The 27,264-nt window shown below is 43.5% G+C and overlaps 1 protein-coding gene across 1 annotated transcript in view; it reads right to left on the bottom strand.

The window, feature by feature from the left end:
• The window catches only part of LOC144689978 (guanylate-binding protein 3-like), a 62,445-nt gene that overhangs the window by 25,542 nt on the left and 9,639 nt on the right, over nucleotides 1-27,264 (bottom strand). Inside the window, exons 4-5 of the mRNA XM_078557515.1 lie at nucleotides 19,289-19,476; nucleotides 2,787-3,035 (exon numbers count right to left, since the gene is read on the bottom strand). Of these exons, the coding sequence (XP_078413641.1) occupies nucleotides 2,787-3,035; nucleotides 19,289-19,476 (437 nt within the window). The remainder of the gene's footprint in view (nucleotides 1-2,786; nucleotides 3,036-19,288; nucleotides 19,477-27,264) is intronic.

The raw sequence follows: 27,264 nt of genomic DNA, 5'->3' as shown, positions 1-27,264 counted from the left end.
AGCAGTTCAAACAGGCGGCTTTTTAGGCCAACTAGGGATGGTAAAAAATGATGGCCTTACTAGTGTTGTACATATACTAAGAATATTTTAAGTAAAAACAATAGTAGTGGCTTTGACTAATCTTCCTTAGTTATACATGTTGTGCTAGGAAGCTGTGACTGATTGGATAGATTAAGGAATGTAGTAGATGTAGTTTATATGGACATCCAGCAGGTACTTGATAAGTTGTCTCACTAGAAAGTTTTTATATAAAATATAAATCGGTAGGAAATATTTCAGCAGGAATAGAAGCAAAAGATTGAGTGTTAATTGGATTGAAGAAGGATGTTGGATGTAGGTATGCCAGAGGGGTGTGTGCTGGTTTTAATTTGACATACATGTTGTTGATTTGGGGCTGGTTATAGGAAGCACAAATAATTAAGTATGCTGATGACACAGTAGTAGGTGTAGGGTGAACAAGACTGCCAGAGGATATAGATAGATTAGTGGAACGGCCCATTGAGTCTGTGCTGGCTCTCTGCAGAGCAATTTAATCAGTTCTATTCTCCTATTCTCTCCCCATAGTCCTGTAAGTTTATTTCTCTCAAGTGCCCATCCAATTTCCTTTTGAAATCATTCATCATTTCCACTTTCACCATCTTCATAGGCAGTGATTTCCAAGTCATTACAACTCGCTTTGTAAAAAATGGTCTTCCTCACAGAATTTCACAATTGCTACAGCACAGAAAGAGGCCAGTCAGCCCATCATGTTTGTACCAGCTCTCCAAATGCACAATTCATCTAGTGTTATTCTTCCACCTACTCCCTGTAACCCTGCACATTCTTTTCAGATAACAGTCTAATTCCCTTACCAAATGTCCTTATTTAATCTGCCTCCACCACACTCTCATAAAGTGCATTCCACTTGCTGTTTGAAAAAGTTTTTCCGCATGTTGCCTTTGCTGCTTTTGCCAATTAACAGCTTTTCGTTGCCTACTCTGTCCCGACTCCTCATGATTTTGAATACCTCTATCAAATCTCCTCTCAGCCTTCCCTTCACCAAGGAACAGTCTCAACTTCTCCAATCCATCTTAGGAACTGCAGTTCCTCATCCCTGGAACCATTCTCATGAATCTTTTCTGCATTCTCTTAGCCTCCACATCTATCCTAAATTGTGGGGTCCAGAACTGGATGCAATACTTCAGCTGAGGCCAAACTAGTTTCTTAATCAACTTCAACTTGACCTCCTTGCTTTTGTACTCTATGCCCCGATAATAAAGCCAAGAAAGCTGTATGCTTTATTAACATGGACTGCAGCGGTTCTAGAAGGCAGCTCACCACTACCTTAAAAGCAGTTAGGGATGGGCAATATTTGCTGGCTTAGCCTGTGACACCCACATCCCTTGAAAGAATAACAAAAAGCATGCTCTCTAGCTGTGTATATCTTATCCAGATATACATCCTGCTTCTTCTGTTCCTGCTCACATTCCCCTGCATCTCTTGCTCAAAATTTTGTGTCCTCTGGTACTTGTACCATCAGCTAATGAAAAGAGCTTTTTATTGTCTACCTTATTTAAACCAATCAAAATCTTGTACAGCTCTATCAAATCGCCTCTCAATCTTCTTTGCTTCAAGGAAAACAGTCCCAATGTCTCTATCTTAACCTTGGAGCGAAAGCACACCGCACCCCACCCATCCCTGGAACCATTCTGATAAATTTCCTCTGCACCCTTGCAAGGACCTTCTCATCCTTCCTCAGCTGTGGTGACCAGAACGGGATGCAACCCTCTGCACACAAAGTTGTTGTCTAACCAGAGCTTTGTACAGGTGCAGCATAACTCCTCTGCTTTTGTACTCAATACCTCTATTTCTGAAGCCCATGATCCTATATGCTTTGCTAACTGAGTATGTCCTATCACTTTCAAAAATCTATGCACATGAACCCCCCCAGGTCCCTCTGCTCCTGCATGTTTTTTGGAACTGTGCCATTGAGCCTGTATTGCTTCCTCCTATCCCTTCTGCCAAAAAGCATCACCTCACACTTCTCTGTATTATATTCCATCTGCCACTTGCCTGCCTATTCAACTGGACTATTTATGTCCCTTTCCAGTTGCTTATCATCTTCACTCTTACATGAGTCACTGATATATGAATCAGGTATTTGAAGTTTAAGAGAATGCATTTAGAAGGAAATACCTAAAATAGGAGGCATCTGTTTAATGGTAAGGTGCTTCTGGGTATGGGAGTAGAGAGAAACTGAGGGATAAAAGCAAATTTGTGATTGCACAGAATATTTTCATGCACTTTAAGTTTTTGTCAAAGATTTCCCTGCAGCTTGTGAATGTTAATGAGACCAGGGCCATTAACACTGCAACTGCCTCAAGTACACCAGTCAGTTGCAACATTTTTTCTCAGAGGTTTGTGCGACTTTGGAACTCTCTGCCTCAGAAGGTGGTGGTGGCGGGGCCATTGAATATTTTTAAGGCAGAAGTAGAGAGATTCTTGTTAGGTAAGGGAATCAAAGGTTATCAGGCTTAGATGGGAATGTGGAAATCGAAACATGAGACGATCAGCCATGATCTTATTGAATGGCAGAGCGGACTCAAGGGGCTGAATGGTCTACTCCTGTTCCTATTTCTTAATGTTCTTATAAAATCTCAAAATCAGCCCAAACATTTTCACATGTTGCATGGCCTATATGCAGTGCTGCTTTTGAACTGTCTGCATTTTAAAATTATTCATCAGCTTTGATGGTTTTGGCTGGTATGTGTGTTTCCAATCTGAATATAGAATTTAAAAGGACTTACTTGCACCAGTGACCACTTTGCCCCCACAACCAGGAACTGTTTTCTTCTCTGCATTTGTGTAAATAAAGTCACAGAATTCATTGCTCGATTGAACAAAATCTGCATCCAGTTCGCTGTCATCAGCTGTTTCTATATTTTGAAGTACTTTTTTTTTTCCAGGAGGATCAAACACAAAGCAATTCCTGGAGCGAAAGTAATATCTGATGCATTGTTTCGGCAAGTTGAATTGCTTGGTTTTCTCATCTGAACCTGTAACAGGAAACGTTTCAATTATTGTTCATGCAGCTCAGTCCTGAGTGAAAAATGCAGTGTGGGCAGAATTTCAACTGCCAAGGGGAACCAGGAGAGGGCAGGGGGAAAATCCCTCTAAAGTGGCAAGGGCTGGAAACTCCACAAGATCCCACCCACTCACCAGTTTAACCAGGGCAGGTTTGGAGGTGAGTGAGGAAGTTTGAAATTGCAATTAACTATGGTTTTAGCTCAAGATTCTGGTTTTAACAACCAGCGCATGCGTTTCCTGAACTGTGTAGAACTTGCCAGGATCAACAAGGTGAGAGCAGGGAGATGTTGATCAATGAAACTGGCAGTAGGAAAGTCTGTTAACAGTGAAACTACACAGCTGCTTGAGAACGTATAAGAAAGGCTTATGTTCACAGAACCTTCTGCAGAAGCTGATTTCAATGCTTTACAGATGATTTCCATACTTTTGGAACTCATTTCACTCACCTTGGACTTTACTCACTTTGACCTGATCTTCTCTACTGTCAGCTTTCATTGCAGCATGGGAGCAACTTATGCAGCTATAGCATGGAGCTGTGATGAGGAAGAAAAGGAGCAGCCACACCAGCAGCACCAAAAGCAACAACAAAAACAACATTAGTTGCTTTCTCCACAGCTACTTGCTGCTCCATAGCACAGGGATGGGCACAGAGCTCCGTTTTGAAGGCGGTGATAACCCCCAACACAAGGCCTACCATCGGAGGATCAGTTCTCTTGGCATGTCTGATCCTCTGCCTCTCTCAGGGGTTATGTGCTCTCTTCATTTCTTCTTCTCCTCTTCTCTCTTCTGCAATTGTGGAGGCTGTGTGAGGTATAATTGTCAGATGCCTGTAAGATGAGGTTGAGTGAGAGCTTTGGCTATTCAGGTGAGAATGTGAGGAGGTGGCTGGAGAGAGAGGAATGAGTGGAGATGCGAGGTGTGTTGGTCTGATGACTGCGGTATGGAAGAATGCTGTGAAAGTCAGGGTTTGGCATCTGAAAATTGTACACCAAAAAAGAAAGGCTTGTATTAATGTAGTGCTTTTCGTTACAATTTGACATCTCAAAACGTTTCACAGCCAATTAAGTACTTTATTGTTGCAATGTACGAAACACAACAGCTAATTTGCACTCAGCAAACTCCTACAATCGGCAGTGATGATGATGACCAGATAATCTGTATTTTTGTGATGTTGATTAAAGGATAAATATTGGCCAGGACACCGGGGAGATGCCTCTGCTCTTCTTCCAAAATAATGCCATGGGTTATTTTACATCCACCAAGCAGGCAGCTGGTGCATCAGTTTAACATCTCACCCAAAAGGCTGCCTCTCACACAGTGCAATGCTCCTTCAGTAATGCAGTGGAGTGTCAGCCTAGTTTTTTGTGCTCAAGCCCTGAAGTGTGCTTGAACCCAGGACCTGCTGATTCAATATAAGCTTGCTACTAACTGCGCCACAACTGACTCTGACCTTCCCTGCTTTCCTGAAGTTATTGAACCTCCATGCCTGTTTGGTTTGAGAAGCTGTCCCCTTCTTCCTGTTCGTGGGAATCATTACCTCATTTCAGTCCCTCAGGCCCTGTAGCAAGACTTAAAGGGAAGAGTGAGATACTTGGGGGACAGCCTTCCCATGTCTCCTCTCTGTTTCTATGGTTGCTGAAGCCTCAACAATCAATATAGAATTCAGCCACTCTGATCCTCGCTGGAACCACTTTACTTAGAAATTGTAATGGGGTTAAGACCTCGCTATAATGAGAGTATAATAATTTTCATAATATTTTTCTGGTTTATTGTAAAGTAGGTTTGTAGGGGTAAATAGTTAGGTCTGTCTGTGTGTGTGATTTAATTACATTTTGTAGCCAAGCAGACTGCAAGTTATAGTTATCAAAAGAAGTAAGGTATAGAAGTGTCTTTAATATGCTATTGAGTCAACATGGTTGTGGGTCTTAGCGTGTAAAGTGTGAAGAGAATTTGCATTTTTAGGTAGATGAAGGGGGATTTGGATTGCAAAGTGATCTCAGTCTATTTACAAATAGCCAGACAAGCAAGCTAAGGAATGTGTTTATTTTCCTCAAGGGTTACTGACAATATCTGGTGACAACATGCAAGTCTTTATGTTATGAGGGAGATATAGTTTCAAAGACTTATGAAGCAATAACATTTCCATATTAAAAAGGGAGAAACATATATAAAGGCGAATGAGGCTATGTGTCAGGGGAAAAGCATTGTAAGATCTAACAGAAGTATGTGAAGTCTCTAGTATTTGTGCATTTTGAATTCCACTGTCCAGGGTAATGTGTTAATTTGCTGGATCTGTTTAAAATCTAAAAAGTCAATTTCTGGACTGTTGCCTTAAAGGGGGTGTAACTGGGAGCCAGGTTAATTCAGAATTTTAGGAATTACTATAGCAGTAATTTGTAGTTCTATGTATGTGCTTGAAATCTTCTCTTTTGTTCATAAATATTTTAATTTTGTTTTTTTTTAAACTCTCTCCAAGTCTTGGTGGATTATTACATCTAAATTCAGTGCATGCTTCTCCAAATAAATGCAAATTGCAAAACCATTTTGATAGCGTAGATTAGATTTGCCTGGCACACATCATCTGCCATGTCATAACACTCATACTGTATATTTTTATAATATATTTATTTCCTCATGACTAATTTCTGAAATTTTAAAAACTGGGCAATGACCTTTTAAACTGGCTGAAGTATGTCTGTTTGTGACTCTTAAAAAAAGAGCTGTTTGACAATTCCAAAGAAGCTTACACTTCGTTATCTCTGAAGAGACACTAATGATCGCCTGTGGACTCCAGGGACCAAATTCAAAGGTAACTATACAAAGGGCATCTACATTTCATAAGATAGGCTTGGACACTCGGAGCTGATTCGTCTGCTAGGACAAAGGACCCCTGGCTGGTGAAATCAGCCTTGTGGAGCTGCAAAGCTCAGTCTGTCATCTTTCCATCTACCAAGCTGCAGCACAGAAAAGGGGCTCTGCCCAGGTTTCAATGCCTGGCCCCATCTACACTGTCTTGACTGGAAGTTCTGTACCATTACCTCCTGGAATCACCTCCCTAACAGCACTGTGGTTGCACCTACACCACAAGGACTGCAGCGATTCAAGAAGGCAGCTCACCACCACCTTCTCAAGGGCACCAAGGATGGGCAATAAATGCTGGCCTGGCTAGCGAAGCCCTCATCCCGTGAATGATTAGAAAAAACAAGACTGATTCATCTCTGCATGCACACCTCAATGTGGAAGTCAACTCTAGTGGAAAAGTGAATTATCCAGCATCAGTTCAGCCTGCCAACCTCTGAAGGAATACACAATTGGATCTTTGATCCTGGACTCTGGACATGCGTGAAACAATATTTATTTTTTTCCTGTTGTCTTTGCCTTATAATTCTTTCTTTTCCCTATCCCTCTTTACTGTATGAATGCAAAAGGGGAGGGGACATTGTGAACCCTCTTCCTGCATTTTGAGTGTGTACAAATAAACTAACCCTCTGAGTTTATCTTAACATGAGTTTGCTGTGGGGTTATGAATAGAAAATTGCATTACACCAAAACTGAGGGATTGTGAAACATGCCACTGCTTATAAAGAGGGAAGCAAATCAAACACCTTTCTGTTTTCGGATGGTGGTAAGAGGAGAAATCAGGGCTGTTTGAATTAACCCCCACTTCCGTAACAAAATCTTTCCACTGACAGATGCAGGTGATCACCGTGCCTGGGAGTGGGATGCTTATGCTATGAATGTGTTAAAGACCAACTGAGAAGCCTGTTTTACTGACAAATAGTCCACTACCAGTCTCCCTTGTTTGAGTGGGTCTATGATATTAAAATTTACTTGACCTCGTCCTCAGCAATCTGTCATGGATGCATCTGCCCATGATGGCATTGGTAAGCGTGACCACTGCACAGTCCTTGAGGAGATAAAGTCCAGTCTTCACACTGAGGATGCCTCCCATCATGTTGAGTGGCAATACCACCGTGCTAAATACAATAGTTACAGAATAGACCTAGCAGCTCAACAGTGGGCAACCATGAGGCAGTGTGGGCTTCAGCAACAGCAGAATTGTATTCAACTACAATCTGTATTGTCATAGCTCAGCATATCCCTCACTCTACCATTACCATCAGACCAGGGGATCAACCCTGGTTCAGTGAAGAATGCAAGAGAACATGCCAGCTGTACCTAAAATGAGGTGTGAACCTAGTGAAGCTACAACACGTGATTACTTTCATGACAAACAGCAGAAGCAGCATGCGATGGACAGAGCGAAATGATCCCACAACCAATGGATCAGATCAAAGCTCTACAGTCCACCCACATCCAGTCAGAAGGCTGGAGGTTGTGGAGGAGAATGTACCAAAAACATCCCAATCCTTAATGATGGGGGAGCCCAGCACACCAGTGCAAGAGATGAGGCATTTTCAACAATCTTCAGCCAGAAGCACCAAGTGAATGATCCATCCTGGGATCCCCAGCATCAGAGACCTACACCCCTCTGCTAAGGTAAATATGTAGTCTCTACTTGATCTATCTAGGCCCCTCATAATTTTGTACACCTCAATTAAGTCACCCTCAGCCTCTTATGTTCCAAGTAAAACAAACCTAGCCTGTCCAATCTTTCATCATTGCTAAAGCTTGCCAGTCCTGGTAACATCTTCATAAATCTCCTCCGAGCCCTCTCCAGTACAATCACATCTATCCTGTAATGTGGTGACCAGAACTGTATGCAGTACTCAAGCTGTAGTCTGAGTGGGGTTGTATACAGCGCAGCCTCCATGCTCTTACATATTTTGCCTTGGCTAATAAAGAAAAGTGTGCCATCTGCCTCCTTAACCACCTTGTTGACCTGTCCTGCTGCCTTGGAGGATCTACGGACATAAACTCCAGGGTCCCACTGATCTCCCTTACTACTCAGGATCCCCTTGTTTATTGTGTATGCTCTTGCCTTCTAGCACCTCCTGCTTCTTTGAATTGAAATCCATCTTCCACTATTCTACCCACTTGACCAGACAATCTATATCTTCCTGCAGTTTGAAGCTTAGCCCCTCACTGTTAACCAGACAGCCAATTTTGTATCATTTAATCAGGCCACCTTCACCACCACCCCTGCTGACATTTGAGTCTAAATCATAAATATGAATTACAAAAAGTAAGGGACTGAGTACTGATACAAAAACAAAATACTGTGTCTACTGGAAATCTGAAATAAAAACGAAAAATGCTGGAAATAGTCAACAAGTCAGGCAGCATCAGTGGAGAGAAACAGAGTTAACATTTCAGGTTGAGGTGACCTTTCATTAGTACAACCAAGTATCGACTCCTGTGGAACCCCACCAGTAATAGCCTTCCAGTCGCATAAACACCCCACAACCAATCCCCTTTGCTCAAACAAAAACAAAAAATGCTGGAAAACCTCAGCAGGTCTGACAATATCGGTGGAGAGATAGACAGAGTTAACATTTTGAGTCTGTATGACTTCTTCAGAGCTAAAGGGAAGTAGAAATGTGGTGAAATATATCCTGTGTAAGGGAGGTGGAACAGGTGAAGCTGGATAGAAGGCCAGCGATAGGTGGAAGCAAAGGAGAGGTTGTGAAAGATGTCATAAACAAAAGGTCAAAGGGTTGTTAATAGTAGTGGTGCTGGCTAAAGGAGGTGCTAATGGTGGCATTAAGAGTGGAAAGCAAAAATGCGTTAATGGCAGGACCAGGGTACGCGCTCTGCAAAGTGTCAGATGGCCCTAGTGGGCGTGGGGTGGGGGTAGGGGACGGTGGTGGGAAAAAAGATCGAAAAGGCTAAAAGCTGGGCTTAAAACAATGAATACAAATGGAAACACATTTTAAATATAATAATAATGAAAATAAGTTGGGGGGGAAAAAATATATAAATAAATAAATAAATATAAATTATAAAATAAAATTGAAAAGAAAAGAAAGGGCGGGGGGATCAAAAAGAGGGGTGGTGGAGGAGAGAGCTCATGGTCTGAAGTTGTTGAATTCAATGTTAAGTCCAGAAGGCTATAAAATGCCTAATGGGAAGATGAGGTGCTGTTCCTCCAGTTTGCTCCCCTTTGCTTCCTGCCACTAAGGTAATTTTGGATTCAATTTGCCACTCTCCCTTGGATCCAGAAGATTATACCATCAAACGTAAAGGGAGTAAAGCATTTGGCCCCTTGATTAGCAAAGATAGGCTGGAAAATGAGTTCACAGAGTGTTTTCAAGACAATTTCTTAGAGCAGCATGTTCTAGAGCCTCCCAGGGGGCAGGCTATCCTAGACCTGGTAGTATGCAATGAGACAGGATCAATTAATAACCTTACGGTAAACAAGTCACTAGATGATAGCAATCACAACATGATAGCATTCCATGTTCATTTTGAAATGAGAGGTACAAGTCCATGACTAGTGTTTTAAACCGAAATGAAGGTAACTATAAGCGTATAAAGGCAGAGCTGGCTAAGGTGAACTGGAAAACTAAATTTAACGGTAGGAGAGTAGAGTTGCAATGGCAAACTTTTAAGGAGATATTTAATAAGACTCAGAAAAGATTTATCCCAGTGAGAAAGAAAGGCTTTTTGAGAAGGATTCATCTTCCGTAGCTGAATAAGGAAGTTAAGAATCGTACCAAATTGAAAGAAATGCTGCACAAATCTGCAAAGATTAGCAGTAGGTCAGAGGATTGGACAGATAATGAGAACCAGCAAAGAATGACTAAAGAGATAATAAAAGACAGAAAACAGAGTATGAGAGAAAGATGTCTCGTAATATAAAAACAGTGAAGGTTTCTACAAATATTTGAATAGGAAAAGAGTAACTAAGGTTACTCTTAGGTCCTGTACTGTTAGGTACTGTTGGTCCTCTAGAGGGAAAGTCAGGGAAATTTTTTAAATGCATTCATGGGATGTGAGCGTCGCTGGCTGGACCAGCATTTATTGCCCATCCCTAATTGCCCTTGAGAAGGTGGTGGTGAGCTGCCGTCTCGAACCGCTGCAGTCCATGTGGTGTAGGTACACTCATAGTGCTGTCAGGGAGGGAGCTCTAGGATTTTGATCCAGCGACAGTGAAGGAACGGCGATATATTTCCAAGTCAGGATGGTGAGTGCCTTGGAGGGGAACTTCCAGATGGTGGTGTTCCCATATGTCTGCTGCCCTTGTCCTTCTAGATGGTAGCAGTCGTGGGTTCGGAAGGTGTTATCTAAGGAGCCTTGGTGAGTTCCTACAGTGCATCTTGTAGATGGTACACGCTGCTGCTACTGTGTCAATGCTGGAGGGAGTGAATTTTGCGGATGGAGTGCCAATCAAGCGGGCTGCTTTGTTTGTCCTGGATGGTGTCATGGTTGTTGGAGCCGCACTCATCCAAGCAACTGGAGAGTATTCCATCACAACCCTGACTTATGCCTTGTCGATGGTAGACAGGCTTTGGGGAGTCAAGAGGCGAGTTAATCACCGCAGGATTCCTAGTCTCTGACCTGCTTCTGCAGCCACTGTATTTATATGGCTAGTTCAGTTCAGTTTCTGGTCAATGGCAACCCCCAGGATGTTGATAGTGGGGGATTCAGCAATGGTAATGCCATTGAATGTCAAGGGGCAATGGTTAGATTCTCTCTTGTTGGAGACGGTCATTGCCTGGCACTTGTGTGGCATGAATGTTACTTGCCACTTGTCAGCCCAAGCCTGGATATTGTCCAGGACTTGCTGCATTTGGATATGGACTGTTCAGTATCTGTGGAGTCGCGATTGGACCTTTATTTCACCATTAGCATCTACTCTGAACTAATGCTTTGTTTCTTGCTATTACCATTACCAGCTCCCTTGCCTTTTGTTCCACGACAATGCCTGCAAAAGAGGACAGCAACCCAGTGCCACAACAGGATGGATGGTCTCATCCATTCCTCCAGGGTAAGCCACTCTTCTCATCACTCTTCTCTTCACTCTCAGCTCACACACTCACAAACCCATCACACATCCACAGGGATCTCACACTTCAAGGGACACCACTAACTCTCACACACCCCCTCACATCTCCATCAAGCTCATATCCTCTGGAGCTCATGTTCCCATCCCATCCATATCTCCGCTCATTAGACAAACATTCCATGCAGTGCCATGTGTCCTGCTCAAACTCTCTCCATCTGTTTTCATGCAGGACAAGCTGGCTCACAACAGCAGGGGTAGATCCCAGACATGGGCTGAACACATTAGGCACCTCTCTCACTTTGAGGAGCGTGCCAGCGCACTGACTGGCGAGGATGTGGACCATGCCTGCGGTGATGGAGAGGTCGGTGACGAACACCTTCGTGAGGATCCTGCACCACAGAGCGTTTGGTACTTTACCAGCTCCCAACTTCATATACATACTGCCACAGTCCCTTTGATTCCATGTGCTTCAACTTTGCTGTGAAGCCTGTTATACGGCATTTAGCAAGTACTTTTTGAAGTCATGTACACAACACCAACCACATTACCCTGATCAACTCTCTCTACCACCTCATCAAAATCTCAGTCAAGTTAGTTAAACACAATTTGCCTTTAAACAATCCATATCGGTTTTCCTTATTAAACTCCATCCTTGCCCAGTCAATTAGGAAGGCAAATGACATGCTGGCCTTCATTGTAAGGGATTGAAGTACAGGAATAAGAAAATCATGCTCCAATTGTATAGGGCTTTGGTGAGACCACTCCTGGAGTACTCTGCACAGTTTTGGTCTCCATATCTAATAAAGGATATTTGCATTGGAAGTGGAAGAGTGAAAGTTCACTAGATTGGTTGCTGGGACTGGAAGATTCTCTTAAGATGAGAGGCTGAGTAAATGGGTCTATAATCTCTGGAGTTTAGAAGAATAAAAGGTGATCTAGTTGAATGATACAAGACTCTGAAGGGTCTTGACAGGGTAGACAGAGTTTGTTTCCCCTGGTCAGAGAATCTAGAACATGGGGCACAGTCTCAGAATAAGCAGCTGATCATATAGGACCGAGATGAGAATTTCTTCACTCAAAAGGTTGTGAATCTTTGGAATTCTGTACCCGAGAAGGTTGTGGATGTTCCACCATTGAAAAGAAATTTAAGGCTGGAATAGAAAGGTTTTTGGTCTCTCAGGGAATGAAGAGATATGGGGAATGTGCAGGAAAATGGAGTTGAGGCTAAAGATCAGCCATGTGGTATTGGTTGGTGCAGTAGGCTTAAGGGACCAAATGGTCTACTCCCCTGTTCCCATTTCTTATGTTTGTAGTAGAGAAAGGATGCCAAGGTCTATCTTTGCATTCCAGGATAGTTCTGAAATTTTGGATAGTTTGAGCAGACAAAAGCAAGATCTGATAGTGCTCTATGTGATCCACCCAGACCTGGTGGTGGGTGGCTAAACCAGTTATCTACCATTTCCTTTCAAGTCTGTGTCCCTTGGATTTAAGAAAGCAGAGGTTAGGGCTGCATTGGTGGGGAGAATGACCAGGTTGAGAGAGAGAGAGTAACGGTTTTATTGAAGAATGGAATATCAAATATGAAGGTGAGAATACAGTAAAGTAAATCAGTAGCTGCAGAAATGTTGGAGTGAATGGAGGATCAAAGGAGAGATAGTTGGGATATTGAAAGTTCAGTTGTAAGCAAATTTGGGAATAGTTATTTCCAGGGCTGGATTCTGAAAGGAGAGTTGGAAAGTGGAAGGGGAATTTGGGTGGAGAGTAATACATAGACATGATCGGAAACAGCCTTATCTGTAGTTGGTATGATGGAGCGAGTAAGACCATGTGAGATGGCAAGGTCTAGGGGGTAGCTGCAAATATGGGTTGGAGGTAACATGGAAGTAGAGATTTGAGGAGGATAGGAAGGCAGTGAATTCAGAGGAGAGAGGACATGATGAGTTGAAATCACAGAATGAGAAGCCATTTGGAGCAGAGGCTGAGGGAAGAAAGCAGTGAAAATATCTTGGTGAAAAAATTATCATTCTTGGGAGGACAGTAGAGAATGCTGATTTTGGATGAATTGGTGGCCTATAGAACACACTGGTAGTGTAATGGCACCTCTACTGTTTTTTTTAACTCTTACCAAATAGATTCTGGCCTTGACCCCTCTCCAACAGTGAATTATCCTCCTTAAATCAACACTGCCACCCCTCCTCCTTTTTTATCTAGCCCTTTCTTGCGCACCTTGTATCCAGGGGCAGGTCTCCATTATTGCCACAACACTATATTCCCATCTGCCCATTTGTGCTTGCAGTTCACCAACCTGTTAACCACTCACCATATATGTACATACATGAGAAGTAATTAATTAGATCTTACTGTATCTCCACTAAGCCTAACCCACCTAAATACCTTACTATTTCCTACTCTAGTGCTATCTATCTCTCCAAATCCTTTTTTGTCCCTCCTAATGCTACGTCCTGATTCCTATCGCCCTGCCAAGTTAGTTTTAACCCTCCCCAACAGCACTAGAACCCCCCCCCACCCACCCCCCCCCCCACCACCACCTTGAGGACATTGGTTCAGGCCCTGTTGAGATGCAACCTGTTCAGCCTGGACAGATCCTATCTCCCCCAGAACTGGTCTCAATGTGCATATATCTAAAGCCCTCCCCTTGAACCATTTCCCCAGCCACATATTCAATTTCTCTATCCTTCTACTTCTATATTCACTAGCACGTGGCATCAGCAGTAATCCAGAGATACTACCTTTGTGGTCCTGCTTGCTAGTTGCTTCCCTAGTTCCCTAAAATCGATCTAAAGAACCTCATCCTTCTTTCTACCTGTGTTGTTGGTACCGATATTGACCACGATCTCTGGCTGTTTCCCCCTCCCCTGTCAGAGTACAGTGCAGCTGCTCAGTGATATCCTTGATCCTGGCACTAGGAGGCAACATACCACACATGTTTACAGCTGCAGAAGTGTCTGTTTGTTCACTTAACTATAAAATCCCCTCCCACTTTTGCTTCCCCAGTCTTCCTGTTGTCTCTGTTTTGCTGAGCTCGCCCTGGTGTCATAAACCTGGCTCTGACTGCACTCCCCAGAGGAACTGTTGCTCTCATCGATTCATAGTCACAACAGCACAGAAGGAGGCCATTCAGCCCATCAAGTCCATGCTGGCTCTCTGTAGAGCAATGCAGTCAGTCCCATTCCCCCTCCCTATCCCTGTAGCCCTGCATTTCCCTCAGGTGCCCATCCAGTTTTCTTTTGAAACTATTCATCACCTCCACTTCCATTGGCAACAAGTTCCAGGTTGGCATTACCACCTTTGAACAAGGGCAATTAGGGACGAGCAATAAATGCTGGCCGAGCCAGTGACGTCCACATCCCATGAACGAATTTTAAAAAACCACTTGCTGCATAAAAAATCTTCTTCCTCACATCCCCCAGTATCTTTTTCGCAAAACCTTAAATCTGTGTCCCCTAGTTCCTGTATCATCAACTAATGGGAACAGTTTTATTTTTGTCTCCCTTATCTTAGCCTATCATAATCTTGTACACCTCTATCAAATCTTCCCTCAATCTCCTTTGCTCCAAGGAGAACAACCCCAGCTTCTGCAACCTAACGTTGTAGCTAAAATCCCCCATCCCTGGAAGCATTCTGGTAAATTTCCTCTGCACTCTCTCAAGGAACCTCATCCTTGCTAAATGGTGGTGAGCAGAACTCAATGCAGTACTCTAGTTGCGGCCTAATGAGGGCTTTATGAAGGGTCATCACAACTTCCCTGCTTTTGTACTCAGTACCTCTATTTATGAAGCCCAAGATCCCATATGCTTTGCTAATTACTATCTCAATATGTCCTGCCATCTTCAAAGATCTATGCACATGAACCCCCAGGTCTATCTGTCCCTGCTCATGCTTTATTACTGTGCCATTACACCTATATCGCCTCTTCCTACCCCTTCTACAACAGTGTATCAGTTCACACTTACCTGTACTAAATTCTGTCTGACACTTGTCTGCCAATTCTACTGGCCTATCTTGCATTTAATTGGTATCATTCTCACTGTCTGTTACACCTCCAAATTAGTGATCATCTGCAAATTTTTAAATTTTACTCTGGATTCCAATAGCCAAAAAAGCAGTGGTCCTAGCACTGACCTTTGAGGAACACCACTGTCTACCATACTCAGTGTGAAAAATAACTACTTACCACTGTTTTCTGTCACAAAGCCAATTTTTTATCCAAGTTGACACAAACCCTCCTATTCCAATCGGGCTCAAATTTTGTTCACTAGCGTTTTATGTGGTACTTTGTCAAATGTTTTAGTAAATCCATAAAGCAACATCCACTGCATTCCCTTCATCAATCTCCTCTGTTACTACATCAAAAATATTCCATTAGTTTCTTCGGGCACTATCTGCCTTAAACAAATCTGTGCAGGCTCTCCTTAATTAACCCAAATCTCCCCAAGTGCCTGTTGATTTTTTTCATTGATTATAGTTTCTAAAACCTTACCCACCAATGATGTTAAACTGAATACCTGTAGTTACCAGAAACATCCTTACATCAGAACCGAATCCCAGTTGGAGAGTAAGATGCTCTCAGGGGATTCCTGCATTACTTGCTGGTCCTCCTTGACTGCCTTGATCCCCTTTCTGTCAGTGCACCCTTAAGCTGTTGGATGCCCACCTCCATAAATGTGTTATCCACGTAGCTCACAGTCTCCTGGATGTACTGCAGTGATGCCAGCTGCTACTCAGGTTCAGAAACCCTGAGCACAAACTTCTTCTGTTGGTAACACTTCCTGCTCATATGGTTGTTCAGGCAGTGGACTTTACTTTGAGCAACTCAGTGCATTCAGATTCTTCTCACCCAGATCTCTTGAAATGCTGATTGGTTTGAGGCTAGTATCGCTGTAGTGGAAATCAAGCAATCCACTCTCATTAATTATAAGAGAGATCCGCATGTATGAGACATGTATAATGGGTCAAAAGGATCCATCAGCAAAGAAAACAGCTTCATTGTAAACAAAGGTGGGGAAGTCATCACCAGCTATAACAAACAGTTGGGGATATGGTGGAATGTTGGAGGGAGAATACAGTCACCGAGGAAGCTTCAGACACCATAAAGAGCCTGTCATGGAAAAGCTAAGATACCGAATCCACAGTGGTGGAGTTTAGCAAAGCTATTGGCTCACTTGCCATGGGAAAAGCTCCAGGCCCTGATGCTGCACCTCCTGAAACTCATCAAGCATGGGAAACCAGCATTCCTCCAGAATCTGCACATACCTCTCCGTCTCTGTCCGAGGGAGGGCTCAGTGCCCCAGGATGTGTGAGATGCAAGGATTGTGACCCTGCACAGAAACAAGGGCGACTGCAACAACTATCGAGGCATCTCCATGCTGATCATCCTGGGAAATATAATTGCCCACGTCGCTTTCCTCAGGCTGCAGATCTCGGCTGAATGCCTCTACCCCGAATCCCAGTGCGGTTTCAGAATTGGAAAATCCACAAGCGACATGATCCACTCAATGCAGCAGCTGTAACAGAAATGCCGTGAAAAAAGTAGACCAATATATATTGCCTTCATTGATTTTACTATGGCATTCGGCTGCTGGAGAAAAATCGCTGCCTGCTGAAGTTGCTCACTGTGATCTCTTTCCATGACAACATGCTGGGTAAGGTCAGCTATGATGGGGCAACCTCAGAAACCTTTGAGGTCCGCAGTGGGGTCAAACAGCGTTGTGTTCTGGCACCAACACACTTTGGCATATTCTTCTCTTTTCTGCTGTCATATGCCTTCAGTTCATTTGCAGAGTGTGTTTACTTACACACTAGAACTGATGGAAAGATGTTCAGCCTTGCTCACCTGAGATCCAAGACAAAAGTCTGTCAAGTCCTCATCAGAGAGTTGCTTTATGTGGATGATGCTGCACTAGCATTCCATACTGAGGAACACCTTCAGCAGTAACTGGACAGATTCTCGTGCCTGTAAAGCATTTGGTTTGTCCATCAGCATCAGGACTACTAATGTCATGGTCCAGGATTTTGCCAAACCATCATCTATCAACATTGATAACGTGATGCTGAAAGTTGTTGATAGCTTTTGGACTCCCCAATCACCAGGAATGTGATGTTTAAATCAGTACACACATCGTAAAAGCTGCAGCTGTTGTGTCCAAGCAGAGTAAGAGTATGGAACACCAGCAACCCGATTGAGAATGCCAAACTGCAGGTCTATCAAGCCTGCATCCTCAGCACACTCTTCTACAGCAGGGTGGGACCTGGACAACATATGTTAGGCAGGAAGAAAGGCTGAACAGTTTCCACCTTCGCTGCCTCAGACATATGTCCAACATTACTTGATGACACAAGATCACCAACACAAAGGTCCTGGAGCACACTAATTCCATCAGCAATCACTCATTGCTAAACTAACAATGTCTGCACAGGCTTGGCCAGATTCATTGGATGGATGATGGCTGTATATAGACAAAGACCTTTCGTACAATGAGCCAGTTGCTGAGTCACGATTTGCTAGATGCCCATACTTCCGCTACAAGGACACTTGCAAGTGAGATATGAAGACAGACACTGGGAGACAGCCATTGATGGCTGGGACCTCTGGAGGCTGACTGTTTAGAAGCATATTAGAAGAAGTGAACAGAAATGTAAAGCTTAGCTGGCTGGAGAACCCAGAGAAAATGGAGTTCAGCAAATCCTGCAACTTATCAGCCAACTGCCTTATTTGCAGCAAGCGTGAGAGTGACTGCCATGCCAGAGTAGTGTTCCTGAGCCACAACAGGCAATGTTTAACTGAGAGTTGACCACCATGGCTCAAACCATTGTCTCACAAGGTGGAAGGCTGCCAGTAGGTTGTCCAGGACACGAGAAGCACTTGAAGTTCCCACATGAAACAAGATGTGCATTCCATAGGATTGCGGTGGCCTGCCATCTTTTACTTATTAGACTAACTCAACTTAACAGAAGTAAACTAAAGACTTATTAAAAACTTATTTTTAAAAAGTTCATCTCACTTATTAATTTATAGTAAGCTGCTGATTCTTGGTTCAGTGTAACACATCTCCCCAGCTTAAAGAGCAAAAATAAAGCTGCAATACTCATCCAACCAATTACCTACCTCTTGACCTGTGATGCCACTCCTTAATTTTTTTGGTGATTTTGAAGCTCTAAGTTCTGACTTGCCTGGGTCTTCTTTATCTCCTGCTGGTTCTCTCAGTCTCCCATCTCACAATGATTCAGTCCAACCAATTCCAGTGATGGGTGTTGGATTTACTGCTATTTTTCATTAACAAGAGCAGGTTTCTGTACAGGTGGCACCATCTTTCTGTTGGTTTTTCTGGGCCTCTTCTGACCCAAGAAACAGCTCCCGGCAGGTTTTGGCTGATGATTGAGCCAACACTGGCCCCTCACTCAGGCTCCAGTTTTAAATTGCAGATTCAATTGCAGCAATAAATTATGGAACGGAGATCAATGTGAACAAGATCAAAGATGTAAAGGTTTCCAGGAAAGTGGTGAAAGAATGAGAAATTTATCAAAGGGGGAACAGTTGGATGAGGGGGGCAATTGAAATATCTGGAAAGTGTAATGACTGAAAATGGTAGATGTGTCAAGAAGAGGGGTAGGATTAAAATATAAAATATTGCATATAAGGAATAGGATATTGTCTGGACAACTGAACAGAGAACAGAAGAAAAGATTAGTGAAGAGTTTGATACGAGTCTGATCAAGTATAGTGCTAAAATATGGATACTGAGGTCAAGGAGGCCAGGCATCATTTGAGATGTGCGTTTGGAGATACACAGAGAGAGTAAAGGAAATAGATAAAAGTGCTGAGTGTGTTGGCCATGAAACAAGAAGAACAAATATTGATTGATGTCAGAAAAAGGTAAAGGGATTGGATTGGAAATTAGTTTCGGGATCAGATATTGAAGAGATGATAGAATGGTGAATGGAAGCAGAAAACTAAAAGGAAGGAAAAGGAGGATGTTTCTGTACCACCCAAAGAATGGGAGAATTGATGAGAGAAGTATTAGACAGGATTATAGAGAAAGGAGAATGGAGCCAGAAGCTGCCTTGGGCAGTCCATTGATGATGATAGATGGAGTAGGAGATCATGTGTAACTTCAATCATTGCTGTTGTTGTGTTGTCATTTTATTGCTGCATGTTTGTGGTTTCCCCAGGAACACTCAATCTTTATCTCACTCAAAAAGTTTGTGCACTTTGCAGAAAGAAGAATAATGTTGTTTTTAAAATTTGCATAACATTACATTAGTTGAGTGTTATTGATTGCTTCATTTCCTTACCAGATTTCAGTTTAAGGGCATTCTCCAAATATTCATCTGGCGTTATTTTTCTCTTATTAATTATCAGCTCCAGCATGAAATCCCGTACAACCCACACAAAACCAGGAAAATATTCCATGAAGTTTTCTCCCTGCTCCTTTTCCGCTCCAGATTTGGTTCGAATGAGTTTGGTCAGTTCTGTCACATAACTGATCCACTGTTAAAGAAAATTGCTTAGAAATAGGTGAACACTGGGTTTAGACACCAGATGGTTACTCGAGCACATATAATGAGACACTTGCTGACACAGGAGTAGAGTGGAGCCAGGAGATACGCATCTGCAACATTTCACTCTGTGAATAGAGACTGACTCTGGATTCTTCCTGCACCAACTGCCTATCAGGTGTATAGCAGTAAGGAGGACAGAATAAATTAATGTTTTAGAGTGGCAACTAGATAATAAATCAGTAGTATAAAACAAATTGTTTAACAGCTTTTAAGGGATATAAAATATTCCAATGAGAAAAAGAATGAAAATGGAAAAGTCACAATCCCAACAGTCAAAGGTGATCAAGAATAACCTAAAAGGGTTTTTTTTTTAATGTTTGATCCTGTTCTGTGACCATTCATCAAGTATATTCCATTATAACAGTCTGTTTAACATGAAAACATTGAAAAGCTTATCCTGAACCTATTTTCCTATCCTACTATACTGCTCACTGGTGGTCCAGGCACAGGTTATGCAATGGAACTATTGGGGCAGAATTTTCTGCCTGTCGGGCGGTCGGGCGGGCGGGCTCGACCCAATCTCTGGCAGGTGGGGAGCCGATCCCCGCCAGTGTTGCGGGCCGCGTCGCCATTTTACCTGGGCAGGCCAATTAATGCCCGCCCAGTGTGACATCGGGCGGGATGCGCTATGCGCTCCCTGTGTGGGCGGGGGGGAATTCCCCAAAATCAAGAGCGTGCTCTTTGGCGCATGCACACAAAAGAGCGTACATCTCCCTGAGGCTAAGTGCAGCCTCAGGGAGATCACTTCCACTTTGAAAAATATTAAAAATAGAAAAAAAAATTCCCTAACATGTCCCCCTCATGTGACAATTGTCACACGAGATGGGACATGTTCATAATTTACACTATAACTTTATTAAACTTTTAAAAACCCTGCATGAAACCTCATCCCACCGCTAGATGAGGTTTCATGTTTTCTGTATTCCCCGCCGGGACTCCTGGCCGACCCGCCGACCTTAAGGTTCGACGGGCAGGTCCTTTAATTGTTTAAATGATCCTGTCAATGGCTTCAAGTGGCCATTGACAGGTTGGTGGGCCCACAGCTGATTTTGCTGCGTCCCCGCCTTCCTGAAAATTTAAATGGATCGCGGTGACATCGGGGGTTTCGCCCGACATCCCGCGTCATTTTACCCATCGGCGAGTGGGCCCCACCCCCTGCTTGCCGACAGCAAAACTCTGCCCTTGGGTGGGAATGGGGCACAGTTCAGGGGAGAGCCTGCTAATGCTCTGAGGATCCAGGATCAAATCCTGCCATGGTGGAATTTGAATTCAATATGAGAAAAGATCTGGAATTAAAAGCCATGAAACCATTATCAATTGTTGTAAAATTGTTGTAAAAACACATCTCGTTCATTAATGCCCCTTTTAGGAAGGTTGGCTGGTGTACATGTGACTCCACAGCAATGTGGTTGACTCTTGACTCTTAAATACCCTCTGAAATGGCCAAGCAAGCCACTAAGTTGTATCAAACCTGGGTGTCCTGTCCCACCAGCAGGACAGACCCAGCAAAGTTGGTGCACAGTGGTATACAGTTGGAAGGGAGTCCTCAACATCGGCCCCGGACCCCATGAAGTCTCATGGTTTCAGGTCAAACATGGGCAAGGAAACCTCCTGCTGATTACCACAAACCACCCTCCCTCAGCTGATGAATCAGCTACTCCAGGTTGAACTTGGAGGAAGCACTGAGGGTGGCAAGGGTGCAGAATGTACCCTGGGTGGGGGAGGAGACAATGTCTATAACCAAGAGTGGCTCAGTAGCGCCACCACTGGCTGAGTCCTAAAGGACACAGCTGCTAGACTGGGTTTGCAGCAGGTGGTGAAGGAACCAAGCAGAGGGAAAAGAATTCTTGACCTCATCCTCAGAATCCGGCCTGCTGCAGATGCATCTGCCCATGACAGTATCAGTAGGAGTGACCACCGCACAGTCATTGTGGAGGGGAAGTCCCAGTTTCACATTGAGGATACCCTCCATCGTGTTGTGTGGCACTACCATCGTGCTAAATGGGATATATTTTGAACAGATCTAGCAACTCAAGACCGGGCATCCATGAGGAGCTGTGGGCCATCAGCAACAGCAGAATTGTACTCGAACACAATCAGTAACCTCATGGCCCAGCATATCCCCCACTCTACCATTACCACCAAGCCATGGAATCAACCCTGGTTCAATGAAGAGTGCAGGAGGGCATGCCAGGAGCAGCACCAGGCATACCTATAAATGAGGTATCAACCTAGCGAAGCAACAACACAGGACTACTTGCATGCCAAACAGCGAGTTATAGACAAAGCTAAGCGATTCCAATACCAACAGATCAGATCTAAGCTCGTCAGTCCTGCCAAATCCAGTCGTGAATGGTGGTGGACAATGAAACAACTCACTGGAGGAGGAGGCTCCATAAATATCCCCATCCTCAATGATGTGAGAGCCCAGTACATCAGTACTAAAGATAAGGCTGACACATTTGCTACAATCTTCAGCCATAAGTGCCGAGTGGATGATCCACCTTGGAGGTCCCCAGCATCACAGCCAATTCAATTCACTCCACATGATATCAAGAAATAGCTGAAGGCCATTGAAGGCACTGGATACTGCAAAGGCTGTGGGTCCTGACAACATTCCGGCAATAGTACTGACGACTTGTGCTCCAGAACTTGCTGCGCTCCTAGCCAAGCTGTTCCAGTACAGCTACAACACTGGCATCTACCCGACAATATGGAAAATTGCCCAGGTATGTCCTGTACAGATAAAGCAGGACAAATCCAACTTACCTGTCCATCAGTGTACTCTCCATCAACAGTAAAGTAATGGAAGGGAATCATCAACAGGGCTATCAAGTGACACTTGCTTAGCAATAACCTGCTCACTGACACCCAGTTTGGATTCTGCCGGGGCCACTCAGCTCATGACAGCCTTGGTTCAAACATGAAAAAAGAGCTGAACTCCCGAGGTGAGGTGAGAGTGACTGCACTTGACATCAAGGCCGCATCAGACTGAGTGTGGCATCAAGGAGCCCTAACAAAACTGGAGTCAATGGGAATCAGGGGGAAAACTCTCCACTGGTTGGAGTCACACCTAGCGCAAAGGAAGATGGTTGTGGTTGTTGGAGGTCAGTCATCTCAGCGCCAGGACATCACTGCAGGAGTTCCTCAGGGTAGTGTCCTGGGCCTAACCATCTTCAGCTGCTTCATCAATGACCTTCCTTCCATCATAAGTGCAGAAGTGGGGATGTTCGCTGATGATTGCACAATGCTCAGCACCATTCGCAACTCCTCAAATACTGAAGCAGTCCATGTCCAAATGCAGCAAGACCTGGACATATCCAGAGTTGGGCTGACAAGTGGCAAGTAACATTTGTGCCACAGAAGTGCCAGGCAATGACCATCTCCAACTAGAGAGAATCTAACCATCGTCCCATGATGTTCAATGGCATTACCTTCACTGAATCACCCACTATCAACACCCTGGGGATTACCATTGACCAGAAACCGAACTGGACTAGCCATACAAATACAGTGGCTACAAGAGCAGGTCAGAGGCTCGGAATCCTGTAGCGAGTAACTCACCTCCTGACTCCCCAAAGCCTGTCCACTATCCACAACGCACAAGTCAGGAGTGTGATGGATTACCCTCTATTTGCCTGGATGAGTGCAGCTCCCTCAACACACATGAAGCTTGACTCTCATCACCACTGACGCACAGTAGCAGCAGTGTGTACCATCTACAAGGTGCAGTGCAGGAACTTACCAAGGCTCCTTAGGCAGCACCTTCCAAACCCACGACCACTACCATCTAGAAGGACAAGAGAGTTCCACTGGCTTTACACAACCATGGGCAGTCAGGGAGGTGGTGGCATAGTGGTATTGTCACTGGATTGGTAATCCAGAGACCCAGGGTAATGGTCTCGGGACCCTGGTTCGAATCACACGATGGTGGAATTTGAATTTTTTAAAAATCTGGAATTAAGTCTCATGATGACCATGAAATCATTGTCGTAAAAACTCATCTGTCCTTTCGAGAAGTAAATCTGCCGTCCTTACCTGACCTGGCCTACATGTGACTCCAGATCCACGATAATGTGGTTGACTCTTAAATTCCCTCTGAACAAGGGCAATTAGGGATGGGCAATAAATGCTGGCCCAGCCAGCAATACCCAAGAATAATAAAAAAAAGACGATGGAGGAGACCATCCATGAATGCAGCCATGGCTCTGTGTGCACATGACTTCCTCCAAGGATCGAATGGCAACTCTTGGATAGACAGATGATGTAGATGCTGGAGATGGCCCCAGTCCTGCATGCCATTGCCACCTCCATAATCTCTGTGGAGCAATGGCAGGGTGAAAGGGTGGGGGGGAGGTGCTTGGAGTCACCGGCCGGTACTCGGACTCCTCAGGTGATTAGGGAGGGGCAAGTGTTTCCTGAAACGATAGAAGAACAGTTGCCTGAATTCCCTGAGGAGATGCCTCTTAGAGAACTCCTGGTGATGGCAGTGGGTCCCTGTCCCCTCTGACAGTGACACTAACACATCATGGAACTACAAAGACAGAAGCAGCTCCTGAGTCGACCCCATCCCAACACCACCCACCCCATAAGCCAATAGGTTGGGACCCTCTTGGCTTCAGGCAAACACAGGACAAGTGCCATGGCCAATGAAAGCCCCAGAACAGAAAGTTGAGCAGCCTGCCTACACCTCAGCTGTCAGTGCAGGAGGTGCACCATGTCGGAGCATCCACAAGTGCACATATCTACCTAGCAGCACATGGGTTTCACTGGGTGACAGAATGTGGTTGGATGTCATATAATTGTTTATTTGTGATTAGTGAAATCTGATATGCTGCACCACAAAATTAATCCTTTATTCATTTCTGCACTATTGGCCCATTAACTATTTAGTTGCTCTTGCTAAAGAGTATGTATCGCCATGGTCTGCATAACTCACCAATCCTTCATTCTCAGAGGAGGCAGCGCACTCTAGGATGTCCTCATTGCCCAAAGTTTCTCCCCTCTGTAGCACCAGTTTGTGTAGAGAACAACACCGCCATGATACGTGAGACCTTTGCTGGAACACACTGAAGGACTCCACCAGATTTATTCATGTATCTGAATCAGATCTTCAGAATCCCTACGGCCTACTCAATGGTCACACAAGTTGTCCTGTACCAGCTCCTCTGAATCTGTGCTGGGGTTCTGCACAGCATAAGGAGCCTGAAGAAAATTTTTTGCAGTGGTCGCAGACAATTTGCACATTCCACAGGTGGAAGTGTTTCCTGTTGATGAAGGCTGCAGCCTGGTCTGTGGGAATCTTAGTGGTCACACGTGTGCAGTTGATGACACTCTGCCCCCGAGGAAAGCCAGCAATGGTCTTGAAACCTACAGCACTCTCATCCGTGCGTGTCCAAATCAGCGCAAAGAAAAGGGAGTAAGTCCTGGTGAATGAGTATCAGGAGTGAAGCTCTAAATTAAAAAGCAGGAACTGGGGAGTAATAATCTCAGGATTACTGCCTGAGCCATATGCAGATTGGAGTGGATAAATCAGGAGAATTAACATGTGGATAAAGGGCTGGTGTGGGAAAGAGAGGTTCTTTATCATGGGACATTGGCAGCAGATCTGGGACAGGAAGGAGCTGTACTGATGGGATGTGTGCCACGTGAACCGGGGTGGACCCAAGTAGCAGTGAAAAGGATAAGCAGGGAAATGGGAAAGCTTTTAAACTAGTACGAGTGGGGGAAGGATCTACAAGAAATGTAAGCAACCTAAATGTAAATAAACAAGTGAAAGAGGACATTGAAAAGAATAGAGTGAGGACATTGATGGCAAGGGAATAAATAGAGTTATAAAACAGGAGTCTAAAAAGGCAGTTAAAGGTATAGTGAGAGGAAATCCTATTAAAAATGAGTTAAGATGTCTTTAGAGCAATGCACAGTGTCCACAATAAAACAGGGGAGCTGGAGGAAATCATGTGTTATGAGAAACCAGACATAGTAGGGATTACTAAGGAATGGCGACAGAATAATCAGAACTGGAAATTAAACATTGCAGGGTATAACATATCTATAACAGGTAGAGAGGGGAGGTAGAGTAACTGTCTTTATTAGGGATAACTTATATGACAGCAGAAATAAAGGATGCAGATATGAGCAACAAATAGAATCCACATGGATAGAGATAGTATATACTGAAGGATCCAACGCACTCAGAGGTGTCATCTACAGACCATCTAATAGTGGAATGGAGGCAGAGAAAAAAAGTAGGGAATTAAGGGTAAAAAACAAAATAATAATCATGGGTGATTTCTAATAACCTGATACGAATTGGACAAATGAGGAAGGTAAAGGGGATAAGGGAATGGATTTCCTACAATGTGTACAGGATTCCTTTCTATATTTAATCCAGTAATGGGGAATGAACAAGAGCAGATAAGAGAAGTAAAATTAGAAGCACAATTAGGCAATAGTGACCATAATGTACATCTTAAGATGATGATAGAGAAGAACGTAAGTATGATGCAAGCCAAATTAATAGATTGCAGAAAAACTGATTTTAAGGGGCTGGGAATAGAACTTGGGAAAGTAAAATGGACAACAATATTGGTAAACAATGATATAGAACTATAATGGGAAACATTTAAAATAGTGTTCAACAAAGTGTCAGAAAAATATATTCCACTCAAAGGAAAGAACAAACTAAACACTAGTGAGGCTCCACTGATAAATAAAGACATGAAGGAAAAAACTGAGGGTTAAGAAAGAGGCAAAGATTTAGTCAATAGACAGCAGAGGAATGCAGAGTAGGAGATTAGGAAAAAAGTCAAAAATTAGGAAGAGAAAGAGGAACTATGAAACTAAATTATCAAGGAATATAAAACAAAACTGTAAAATAATTTCCAGGCACATCAATACAAATGGCAGTGATGGGTAAAGGGCCATTAAGGGATTGACAGAATATTACCACAGGTAATGATAGAGAAGTGACAGAAATGTTAAATAACTATTTTGCTTTGGTATTTACCAGGGAGTTAGAACAGGTAAACATGACACTGAATGATTAGATGTGTAATGAATTAAATGCATTGTTAAAAGGGAAAAATACTAAATAAACTAAAAAATTAGAAAGTATAAAGCCCCTGGCCTGGGTGCATTATATCCATGCATTTTAAAAGAATTTTGGGAAGAAATAGCAGAGGCATTATTACACCTATCCAATAATTCAATTAGAAAAAGGTGTTGTGCCAGAGGACTTGCAGATAGCTAATGTCATTTCTATACTTAAGAAGGACATGTCCAGGGAATTATATAGACACAAGTCTGCTTAATATCAGTCGTAGGAAAAATAATGAAATCCCTGCCAAAGGGGAGAATAAAAGAATATCTTGAAACAAAAATATAATTACATGGATTTCAATAGGAAAAATCTTACTTCAGCAACCTTATTGAATGTTTTTGAGGAGATAACAGAGTAGACAATAGTAATGCAGTAGGTGTAATTTATCTGCCTTTTCAAAAGACTTTTGATAAGCTGTTCCATAACAGACTGATGAATAAAATTAGAGAATGTTGAGTAGGGTCAAGTGGCAGAATGGATTGCTAGCTGGATGCAAGACAGAACGCAGAGAGTGGGAGTAAAGGGTAATCATTCAGAGTTGCAGAAGGTTGGAAGTGGTGTTCCACAAAGATCAGTGCTGGGACCACTGCTGTTCACAATTTACATT

This window comes from Cetorhinus maximus, chromosome 14 (genome assembly GCF_964194155.1).
Source record: "Cetorhinus maximus chromosome 14, sCetMax3.hap1.1, whole genome shotgun sequence".
NCBI lineage: Eukaryota > Metazoa > Chordata > Chondrichthyes > Lamniformes > Cetorhinidae > Cetorhinus > Cetorhinus maximus.
The sequence above is the reverse complement of the archived record's forward strand: the minus strand, read 5'-3'. Positions and strand labels throughout refer to the sequence as shown.